Below are 12,676 nucleotides of genomic sequence, written 5' to 3'. Positions count from 1 at the left end.
AGTTCAATCAATATGATGATTGCTTGTCAGAAGACTTCTGTTTTCTTCCTCTCCTCTCCTCTTCTTGGCGTAACGTCCTCACTGGGACAAAGCCTGCTTCTCAGCTTAGTGTTCTATGAGCACTTCTACAGTTATTAACTGAGAGCTTCCTCTGCCAATGACCATTTTGCATGTGTATATCGTGTGGCAGGCACGAAGATACTCTATGCCCAAGGAAGTCAAGGAAATTTCCTTTACGAAAAGATCCTGGACCGACCGGAAATCGAACCCGTCACCCTCAGCATGGTCATGCTGAATACCCGAGCGTTTACCGCCTCGGCTATATGGGCCCTCTTTTCTCTCTTTTGTTTTCTTACAAATTTTAAAACTTTTGGAAGAAAGTTCCATGATATTTGATGAAACTCAACATATATATATATATATACTAGTTGTCCCGGCAAACGTTGTCTTGCCAAGCTGTGGTGGTTTGACAACTGTTGAGCTCATAACATCACCGCACTCTAGATTGGTTTTATTTTGATCGTGTTGATTTCCTGCGCAGCTCATGAAAAATCAGTACTTTATCAATTTTCTTACTTTTCTAGTCGATTTACGTAACTTTTTTACATATAAACACAGCCACCATGAATACGAATCAAACCCTGCAAGAGTCATCCCGATCGGTTCAGCCGTTCGTGAGTTTTGTTGCCTCAAAGGGAATTGAAAGTCATTTTTATATATAGATAGATATATAGATAGCTACCGAGCCAATTAATGACACGGCATTTTAGTTGTCATAAGATAATTCAAATCTCATCGATCATGTTTCATCCTTCCCTTAACTTACATCGTAAATACTTTAATTAAATATAATTAATTGACCACATGGATTGGTATACCGAAGACTTTACCCTTAAGTCAAAGAGTTCCAGTTTACTAAACTATTACGCATCTGGATAGCATAGCATAGCATAGCATAGCATAGCCGACCGTACACATCCTGGAGTGGCTGTCGATAGAGACGGTAAATGCGCCAGAAAATTTGCCAAACTATTACGCATCTGGATACCCTTAAAACGCGATCTCTAAAGCGATTTGTTTAGCAACTTCTTCAGAAATTTGTAAGAAATTCATCCGACAATTTCTTCAGGAATTCTGTAAGCAATGTCTTTTGGAATTCTTTCGACATTTTCTAAAATCTTGCGGTAATTCGTTTGAGAAATCTCTTTCGGGAACTTCTCATACAATTTAGAATTTCTCGATTTTTTTTTCAAATTTTTTTGAAATTTTTTTCAGAAGTTCAGCAAATTGTTCAGCAATTTCAGCAACAAAGCACAATACCGGACTGGAGTCATCCTACAAGTACAACAATGACAATCCGGATATTTATTTAGAATGTAGCGTTTTATCAAGAAATATTTTCGGCAACTCTTTTTTAGTAATTTTTCAGGCAATAACTTTTAAAATTCTACGACAATTCCTTCAAGGTGTCCTAAAAACGAAACTTGCATACAAATCGATTCTGTGAGTGCAGAAATGGTTCCAAAAATTTCATGAATAATTCTTCTAGTTACTTCTTTAAGAGTTTCCTAGCGATGTGTTCTGTAATTCTTCCGGATTTTCTTCAGGTATTTCTCTAACTAAGCCTGTGATGTTTTTGTAGAATTTTGTTATCTGACAGTTTCTTTAAGAATTCTTCTGGTAATTTTCCGATGTTTTCTTCAATAATTCTTCCGTAAGCTCATTAAATCAATTCTCAAGCTATTGCCGGACAAGTTTATAAAGGAATTTACGAAAGAATTTTCAAACAAATTGCCAAGAAAACTCCAAGAAAATCCGAAGGTGTTTGTAGGGGGATTTCTGAAGAATTTCTGGAGTAGCTCCTAGGAAATGCGCTAGAAGTTTATGAACAAACCCGGGTAGACGAGAATATCTAAATCATATCTCAAATCGAACACTTTTTGCCGTCATAGCTCGATGTGATTTTGATGAGTTATTCAAAAATCTAATGAATATCGCACGAATAGCTCAAAGTGATATGGTATCAGTTTTTGTTTATGTCGAAATAGCTGAAAATTTCTACATAAGAACAAGTTTAGCTCTTCTGCACGAAATGGAACACATACACCCATAGAGATGGCTCAATGTTAGTGAAATGCCATGTTTCCCTTTCTGATCTGTGGAAACGAAGAACCGCTCGCTCTTATTCCAAAGTTATTTACAACAGTGAGCCACAGTTGAGTGGTAAGCATCGCCGCCTGTGAATCCTAAGGTCGTAAGTTCGATGCTGCATGCTGACATTTTTTTTTATTTTTTTTTAGAAAAAAGTGACTAATCTTGTCTGCTATTATTTTGATCTTGTAATATCTTAACGAGCTATTATTGAGTAGTTCACCATATTAGATTTTGCTATTATTTCTGTTCTTTTACCTCTTATATCAATCAAACCAATATCAGTTTTTGCTCTTCAGTAATTCAATCAATCATAACTGAATATGCTATTCATCAGATTTTTCCACCTACTCGGGAATATATAAAAAAATCCAAACGTTCCGCGACTCTGACCCATGCATTTGTCCTGAGATTCACAGTCCACTGGAATTTGGCCTGCCTCTCTTCAACTTAGTGTTCTTTTGAGCACTTCCACAGTTATTAATTAAAGGGCTTTCTTTGCCTGCCATTGCATGAATTTGTATATTGTGAGGCAAGTACACTGGGATTGGCTATCCATAGCCTTAACTACTAGGCGAACTATAGACACAGCTTGTTGGGGATACTGTGGCAATAACTTTAGAATTTTTGAAAGAAATTTTCAGATGCGTTCCTTAAGAAATTGCTAAATTTATTCCTATATTTAAAACAGAGTATCGTTTTAGGGTTTCACGAAGAGACCTAGGCAATTTCCGAGAATTGTCAGAAAAACAACCTCATGGTAAAAATGTCAGCGGATTTGATCCACGTATAAAAAGACGAAAGCATATGAATAAAACAAAAATATGAGGAACAAATTGCTGTACAGACAATTTTTTGATACACTGTAGTTCTTGTACCGACTTTTCGAACCCTCTTAGCAGAATACCCTCTTCGAATGAGTGTAATCAGTTTCGTACCTTTTAATTCCGCCCTATGTTGCTTATCCTTTGACAGATACGCGTATTTCGACTACCACTTGTAATCTTCAGTGGATAACTGACACTGAGGAAGATTACAAGTGGTAGTCGAAATACGCGTATCTGTCAAAGGATAAGCAACATAGGGCGGAATTAAAAGGTACGAAACTGATTACACTCATTCGAAGAAGGACACTGTAGTTGTTGGAGAAATTATTAAAAGAATTTCCGGATGAATTTCTTAAGAAATTGTTAGAAGGTTTCCTTAAAAAACTGTCGGATGAGTTTCTTAAGGAGTCAACGGAGGCATTTTTAAATGGATTGGATAAGTATTTGGCGAAGCAAACTACTAAAGATTTCCTTAATAAATCGTCACGAAAAAATTCTTAATAAATTTTCAGAGGCATTCTTAGAGGAGATGTCTGGGAAATTTTTAAATAATTTACAGGACCAATTCCTGAAGAAACTGTTGCAGAATTTATTTTTCTAAAGATTTATTGGAGAAAGCCTGATAGAAACGCTTGAAAAAATCTTGGTAATTATTTAAAAAAAACGGCCGGAGAAAATTCTTAAGGACTTCGCAAATGAATTTGTAAAGAAATTGTCAAAGAAATACCTTAAGAAACTATAAAGAAATGGAACAGAGTCATAGAGAGAAAAGGGGGTCCAGAAGTCCCAAAAAAACGATAAATCTAATCTTCAAAACTCCTGCTAGATACTGCTTCGGAGTTTTCTTCAGGAATGCAATAGATTTTCTGAAGGCAATTTACAGAAGTATTCCTTAAGAAGTTTTCGGAGGAATTGCCAGATGACATGCCAGATTCTTAAAAAAATACGTTGAAGGGCTCCATGACGAATCCTGAAGAACTTCAGGGATTATTCCAAAACAATTTACCAGAGAAACATAAAAAAATAGAAGATCCCTACAAGGAATTTTCAGTTCAGTTCAGTATTTGAAGAAATCGCCTGAAAAATTCGTGACAAAACTGACTTTTTTAAGATTTTTTTGTGGCATTTTATTCGGGAGTTCCTCCGACAATATTTTAAGGAATTCTTATAGAAGTTTCATTTGAAACTCTTTCGACAATTTGTTGAGGTTTTCTTTTAAGAACCTCTAGTAAACTTCACAGAAAATCCTCCGGTATTTCTTCGACCATAAGAAACTCTTCCGTTTTTTATGTAATTTCTTGGGAAGATTCTTTCTTTTTAAATTCCTTTACAAACTTCGCCAGCAATACCCTACAAATTGCTTTGATGAATTTACGAAAAAAAATGTAAAAAAAAATCATCGGAGAATTACCAGAAAAGTTCCAACAAGAAATGTTGCATTCCTAATTACTACCAAAATGTTCCCGACTCAGTTAGAGAAATAAAAGACATTACACGCCGTCTTTAGCCAGAGAGGCTGAATAAAATTTACACTAGACAACGGACATCATATACGACACCCAGTGACGGTAAGTTTTCTTAGAGTGGAGTGTGAGTCGAAATTGTTGAAAGAATTTTCATTCGAATTTCTAAGGAAATTGTCTGAAGAATTCCCTGAGAACATTTCAGAAAAGTAACCAAGATAATGATTATCATAAGGATTAAAAAAAAGTCTTGTAAATTCCTTAATTCCTTGCATTGCCAGAGAAAACCCCAAAGGAATTGACTATTTTTTAAATTTTAAAATTTTAAAAATGATGGAGGACTTGTCTGATGAATTTGCGAGAAAATCTTGAACAAATTTCCAGAAAAGTTCTTGAAAAAATACAGTTCTTCAGAAATCCTCCCGGCTATTCATTTATAAATTTCCCCGAAAACTTTTTTAAGAATACCTTTTAATTTTTTTCCGACATTTAATCCCGAAATTTACGCGGAAATGTATTTATCAATTCTTTCGTAAATTGCTTTGGCAATCACTCAAGCCATTCATTTAGAAATGCTTCCTTGAGCTTGAGCTTGATTGACCGCCCGTAGATGCTACTCCAGTATCGCCAGACCAGCTACACTCTCACAAGGAATCAATGAGATATCTGCCGGGGACGTTGGTGATCTTCTATTTTTGGGCGACAATGACGCTTACCACGTCAGGTTGCAGGTCAATATGGGGAAGGGTAAGAAAATGATGATAGCAATCGTTTGTATTTACATCTGACCGAATATACCCCTGCGTCAGCACAAATTCTTGCGGATTTCGGAGTGTTGGTGGGACTTGATTGGTAGAAGGTTCACACATTGGTACGTGAATACCAGGGTAAGGTGATAGAATTGTGTTTTTATTATTCTGAAGATGTGCGGCACAGTTCGCTTGATTGCATAACTTGTAGGCGTCATCTAATAGGATTGAGACACTGTGCTGTGAAAGTTTGGAAGGAAGGAAACGGTTTTTTCAACCCGTTCCTTTTCTAGCGATGGCTATGAACATGTGAATATACATGAGTATATGTAGAGGGGAGGAAGAAAGTTTAAAGAAAGAAACAAAGTAGGAGGAAAGGGACGGGCCAGGGATTGAACCAAGGACCTTCTGCATATGAATCAGAAACGGTAGCCACTAGACCACCAAGCCCGTCTCAAGCCATTCATTAAGCAATGCTTCCGTTGGTAAATTAAAGAAGTTATCTGGTATTTTTTTTAAGGAGTCCTTCTGGTAATTTCTTAGGAAATTCATCTGGCAATTTCTTTTAGAAATTCTTCCAACAATTGCTTTGAGAAGTAATCCGTAAACGTATTTAGAAGTTTCTCCTGCATTCTACTTAGGAATTTCTCTGCAATTGATATATGAACTCTCTTTTCTCGGAGTTTCTTTGGCTGTTTGTTTGGGAATTCCACTGCCACAATTCCACAGAACTTCGAAAATTTCATCAGGTTTTTTTTTCTGAAAACTTTCTTAGGGATTCTAGCAATTTTCCTTAAGGAGATACTTCAGAGAATACAAACATGGTTGCCACTCACGTTTACAAGAGCACCAATCTTGAAAATTCGTAAACAAATGCTCTCGATCTGGAAAAGCAGCCTCTTTTAGCAAGTGAGCAAGGCCAGGATAAACAAGTGCGGCTTGGTTCGATGCTTCTTTCGCCAGAGTTGTGCCTCTAAAGTATGTATGCAAAGGGATTTCTTACGCCCAACATTTGAAGGACGGAAGTTATCCCCAGTTATACCCCAGTTATCCCGGCCTCTAAAAAGTGTGGCAGTACAACGTTGAACCTAATTTTTGAATCTCCCGTTAGAAACTCCGTCGGAATTTTCTTTGGGAATGTGTTAAAAAAATAATTCAGGAACACATCCGGAATTTCCATTAGAGTTTCCCCGGTAATTTCTTCAGGTATTTCTGTAGTGATTGTGTAGTGATATTGCGTAACTCACCGGAACCACCATCTTAGCAAACTACAGTAGACTTATTTGTCATGATACAGGACCTCGCGATGTAGGCGACTTGCTACGCCAAAGCTCCATTCCTCAATGAGGTAGCATCACCCTGCTCATCGCGTCATGAAGCTTGCTGCCATTGACGCTTGCCAGGGGAAAGATACCCAAGGGGAATGTCACTAATCTTTGTTTACATCCCACAGTAATATTTTTTAAATTTCTTGAGAGAAATTACAGAAGAGAAGGTATTCTAAAACGATGCATTATTTCCAAAATAAAAAATACGTTAGTGGACTTAATGAATGAAACCCACAGAGTTTCCGGGATAATGCCAGAACAAGATTGCTAAAGAAAGATTTAAAAACATACCAGAGGTTCTCCTCAAGAAATTCCAGTTGGAATATCTAAAAAAAAAAAAACACGAAGAAACTATCATGTTTTCAGATTTTAATCTGATTATTTCTGATAAAATTTGTAGCACTGAAACAAATTTCAATCATCGCGCAACAATAATGACAATGTTGCAACCAGTACCTATGCAAATTTCCTAGACATCCTTGAGAATTCCTTGATAATATCTTTGACGTATTTACGGAACAATTATTTAAGAAACCACCGAAGAATTGCCAGAAAAAAAAACCTTAGAAATGGTCGAGTTGCTAATTTTTACCAAAATGTCCCTGACTAGTTAGAGAAATTCCGGAAGAAATTCTGAGAGAATTGAGCATGAATTGCTAGGGATACTCTTGAAGATATTACCAGGGGAATTCTTCGCGAAATTGATGGAAGAATTTCTGAAGAAATTTCAGTAGGAAAAAAAAATGTTGCCCGAGACTTTGAAAAGTAAAGTTATTGCCAGAAAAATTCTCAAAGAAAACTTGCCGAAAATTTTCCTAAAACAGGAAAAAAACTGTTGAAGGAAATTCTTAAGGACTTCTACAGGAATTACCAACGAAATTGCCTCAAAAATCATGAGAACAATTCAGAAAATTAACCCACACAATTATTTTCGAAGAAATTGTCGTATGAATTTCTTAAAACATTGCCAGAAAAATCCTAAAAGATTCAACGGATTCCTAAACAAAATTGACGGAAGACTTGGTAAAGAAGTCTAATCGATTTCCGAGAAAATCCTGAACAAATTTCTAGAGAAGCTCTAGAAGAAATTATCAGGGGAAGTATTTCTTCAGAAATTGCTGTAGGAATTACCGAAGGTTCTCACAAAAAAGCCGCTGGTGTTTTTGAATAATATCTTTATGCAATACTACATGTATTTCCGGAGAAATTTTTAAACGGATTGCTTCATGGATTTTTAAAGGTAATTTCGGAGGAATTCTTCAGCAAATTGCCGGAGAAATTCGATAAAAAGTGCAACAAACATTTTTTTGTGTCAGCATTTTTTTTAGGTAGTTTCTTCAAGAATTCTAACGAAAATTTCTTTAGGAATACATCCGGCAATTGATTTGAAAATTCCTATGGCAATAAATTAAGCGAACGCTTTAGAAAATTATCTTGGGAAGTCCCCTCAGAAATTGTGGAGCGGGTCTAGTGGTATGGTTAGAGCACATGACACTATCACGACGAATCCCACTCTCGACAAATTCAAAAAATGTGGGTTCGTTCTTTGGAATCCAAGCAGCACAGATGTCATAAAAGAATGTCGACAGCGCAGATTTTTGCTTGGATACGAGTCTAATCCAAAGGCAGAATAACTTGAAAATGACTTGTGTTCAACTAAAAACCTGCGCTGTCTGTGCCATGTGTGTTACTTGGGAAGGGAAGTAAAGGCGTGGGTTCCAAAATGAGCTAGTCTTACGTAAAAAAGTCTCGTTATTAAAGATTAAAAAACCTCCAGGAACATTTCAGACAAAACCTTTAGAAATTCCCAAAGCTAGACTTTACAAATACTGGCGTGAGTGAGAAATGGACAAATAGGTACGAGTGAAATTTTTGAAACAAAATCTCGTCTTCTCGATGAGACTCCAACTCACGACTCCTACTGAGTTCGAGCCTCACCGAGAGGACAAGTAACTTTTTCACAAATTTCTCTCCAATTTGTCAATTTCTTACTCACGCCAGTATTTGTAAAGTCTAGTTTTTGGAGTTAAATAAAAATTCCACTCGGCCGCAACATTGATAATTAATCAATGTTTTATGACGAATTCTTAAAACAATCACCAAAAAAATCCTTGTAGTTTTGACGGAATAATCCCTTAAACTTTGCTGGAAGAATGCATAAGATTTTTCCGAAAAAATTGTCGGAGGAATCCATAAGTTGATACTCGAAGGAATTACTAAAAGATTCACTGAGATATTTGTATTGAATATGCCAAAAAAAAATCCTAAATTAATTGACCGATAATATTTCCGAGGCATTTCTTGAAAAATTGCCAGAGAACTTTTCGAATAAACTGTGGAAAATATTCTTAAGAAGGGACCCTTGAAAAATTGCAAGAGTAATTTCTAGATAAATATCCAGTAGACATATATTTTTTTTGAAGAATTTCTGGAGAAACTGTCAAAGAAGCTAAAAAACATACCAAGAACAGTTTCTTGAAATAATGCAGTTGGAATACCTAACAAAAATCCTGAATTTTCACAGGACTTCTAGAAGAAATTTGTAACATAACTCAGATGGGATCATAGTTATTTCCATACCTTTGAAGAGCTTGTGTGTATCTCACAATGTGCAGTTTAAGGTGTTTTTTAAATAAATTGTTACAAATGCTTTGTTTTATGTTTTATTGCTTTACAATTACTTTGTCTAAGTGTAACTTTCGCTTAAACAAATCTAACAATGACAGATAATGACTATTAATACTTCTTCCCAACAGTTACGAGAAACTTCCCAAACACCCAGTAATCTTGAAGCCATACCATCCACCAGCGCCCTACAAAAAGAAACACATCAGCAAGGAAAAGGCCCTTATGCTGATGTTCTTGACGAAAGCCGTGCTAGTGACGATGTTCGCTCTAGGACTGCCAGCCGTCATCGGAATCTACGCGCTGCTCCTGGCGAAGATGATAATGGGCCTGAAGACGATCGCCAGCACAAATGCCTTCACCCTGGGCGTACTGGGAACGAAGTATGTGCTAAAAAAGCAAAACAAGGCCCAGAAGCTACAGCAAGTGGCCAGCTTACTGCCCTTCTATGTCCCTCTGATGCTGTCCTCTCTTCTGTCGGCGGCCAGTCTGATCTCCGGAGCTGCCGGATTGATAGGATCCCTCATCGCTAACAGTACCAATAGTACTACGAACAGCACTACCACCACCACCACTACAACTACCACAACCACAAGTCGTACAACAACAACCACCCAAAAAGGTGGAGTAGGGGAAGAGGGTAAACTCGTGGAGGTGTACCATCTTCCCATGATAGAAGTGGACTGTGAACCAAACAGCAGAAAAAAGTGCAGGAAGGTGCTCCTGGTGAGCGATCACCCGCCACCTCCGCCGGCTGAGGGTCGATTAAGCAGTGCGGCGAGAAGAGCTACACAGACCGTGAAGGACTTTTGGAAACGAGTTTCAAAAACATTTAAAATTAGTTGATTGTTACCTTTATAAAAATTGTGTTTTTTATTCGCTTCGAAAACTTCCTATGCACAATGGTCGGAAAAAGATAAAGTTCGGACAAAACTCTTTTTATGTATTTAATAGAAGTTATAGGTTGCCTAGATATGTTATATAGTATTTTTAATGTTTAAAAAGGGGTATTTAAAAATTACGTAACTTCAATAATTTCAAAAACGGTAAAAATCAGTAAACCTCACATTTTTTGCGTTTTTTGTTAGAAAATCAATTTGAATTTAATTAAATGATTATCTTTCGATCAAATCCAATCAAGTTTGTTCAAAACGTGTGAAAAAATTGGGAAGATAAATTTTATTTTAGTCAAAAATGGAAAAATAATGTAAAATATATGAAAAAACATGACTTTTTTAAATAGCTCCAATTTGAAAAACTGCAAATTTCTGCAAAATATTTAAACGTTTTTATGCAGCCCTAAGCATGATGTTTAAGATGTACTATTCGAAATTGCGGCGACACGTGACGACACGAACCGTTTTTTAACTTAAAAATTACCAAAATTCCTAAAGTACAATATATGAAAATTTGAAAAGTTTTGTGACATATTAATTTTATACCATACGTGCATTCAAACAGTCCAGTAACAAGCTTTCATATGCTGGATAGCATTAAACATATATTCCATTCTCATAATATTATTATTTCACTTTTTTCGAAAAAATCATTTTTCAATTTTATGACTTAGGCCACTTTGGCAGTGAAAATGTCATTGAAATACAAAAGCTGGTATACTTTCAATTAAGAATCATAAAACTACAATACATTATCTTTGCTATAAGGTGAAATAAAGTTTAAAAATATCAATTTCGTTTTTTGAGAGTTTTGGCCGCCCCTTTGTATGGAGCCCGACCAATGTGCTATGTAGGTATTTCTGCATCTTTTTTTTTCTCTCTTCTGTTGACTGAACATTTGCGCGTGGTTTGCAGTGAAGATGCGATTCGTGCGTTGAGTGGGACATGTTTCTTTTGATAATCGCACCTTAGCGGAAGTCTCGTGAATCTTACAGAAGACCCCGAAATTCACTTCTTCCGTAAACCCTTCTTGTGCATTAGGTTTATTGTTGATCTAAACCTTATATTACATCAGCGACCTTTTACCAATTTCATTGAGTATTGCACTGAAGATGATTTATTTCCGTAGATATGCTAAGTCTTCCATGAACTTCCGCGAGTTAAGGCCTTAAGATCTACAAGTGTAATCGATAGAGTGTTGTTACATTACTGATACGTTGTAACCATGTAAGGACCATGAACCATTTTTCTGTAAGGAACTAATTTCCAAAGATGTTCTAGGTGCTCCAAGAACTTCCACGAATAAAAACCTGAAAATCTACAAGCGTTATCTATGGTTTGATGACACATTACTGATACAGTGTAGCGCCCTACAGGTCCAGGGAGCATAGTTCTGTAGAGAAATAATTTCAAAAGATGATCTAGGACCTACAAGAACTCCAAGAAAGATCTTAAGATCTACAAGTGTAATCAATGGATTGTTGTTACTGAAGATGATTTATTTCCGTAGATATGCTAAGTCTTCCATATGAACTTCCGCGAGTTAAGGCCCTCCGATCTACAAGTGTACTCAATGGATTGTTCTTACATGACTGATACGATGTAACATGCTACAGATCTATGGATCATGGTTCTGTAGAGAACTACTTTCCAAAGATGATCTAGATCCTCCAAGAACTCCCACGAGTAGAAGCCTTAAAATCTACAAGTTTAATCGATGGTTTGTTGTTACATTACTGATACGTTGTAACATCCTACAGGACCATGAACCATTTTAATGTAAGGAACTAATTTCCAAAGATGTTTTAGGTCATCCAAGAACTTCCACGAATAAAGACCTGAAGATCTACAAGCGTTATCGATGGTTTGTTGCCACATTACTGATACAGTGTAGCGTCCTTCAGGCTCAGGGAGCGTAGTTCTTTTGGGAAATAATTGCCCAAGATCTTCTAGGTCCTCCAAGAACTTGCATGAGTAAAAGCCTTAAGATCTACAAGGGCGATCAATGGATTGTTCTTACATTCCTTATACGGTGCAAGATCATACAGGACCATGGGACATTGAACTTAAGAGAACAAATCTCCAAAGATAAGTATTCTAAATCCTCCAAGAACTTCCGCGAATAAAGGCCTTAAGATCTACAAGGGCAATCTATGGATTTTCATTACATTACTGATGCTGTGCAATATCCTACAGGCCCGTGGATAATTGTTGTGTAATGAACTTATTTTCAAAGATGTTCTAGGTTTCTCAAGAACTTCCGTGAATACAGCCCTTAGGATCTACAAGCGTAATCAATGAATTGTTGTTTCGTTTCTGAAACGGTGCAACATCCTTCCGGTTTTCCGGTTTTCAACTGCGACTGAGATAGCTATGAACTTTGGCCAACTTCGGACTCACTATTGAGTTCTCGCATTGGTAAAGAATCCAACAGAGAGATGATTGGGTAATTTCTGTTTGGGATTGGTCGTTGCGAAAAATAAATGTTGTTGACCTATAAGTTAGTTTTACCGGCGCAGTATCATAACGTCCGAGGCCATAAAGTCCCAGGACTTTATGGCGCATTTTTCCGGGGCATAACGTCCGAACTTGCAGATACGCCACGAAGTCCAAGGAAAGAAGGCACATAGGATATTA

The 12,676-nt window shown here is 36.7% G+C and overlaps 1 protein-coding gene across 1 annotated transcript; it reads left to right on the top strand.

Moving 5' to 3' along the window:
* Positions 1-9,274: 9,274 nt before the first annotated feature.
* LOC109424940 (uncharacterized) lies at positions 9,275-10,886 on the top strand (the record flags this gene model as incomplete). Its single annotated transcript, XM_062843925.1, has 1 exon — positions 9,275-10,886. A coding segment is annotated over one exon (715 nt), but the record flags the coding sequence as incomplete, so codon positions are not given.
* Between the last annotated feature and the right edge of the window lie 1,790 nt (positions 10,887-12,676).

The sequence above is a fragment of the Aedes albopictus genome, unplaced genomic scaffold (genome assembly GCF_035046485.1).
Source record: "Aedes albopictus strain Foshan unplaced genomic scaffold, AalbF5 HiC_scaffold_650, whole genome shotgun sequence".
Classification (NCBI taxonomy): domain Eukaryota; kingdom Metazoa; phylum Arthropoda; class Insecta; order Diptera; family Culicidae; genus Aedes; species Aedes albopictus.
Note: the sequence above shows the minus strand (reverse complement) of the source record. Positions and strands in the feature narration are given on the sequence as shown.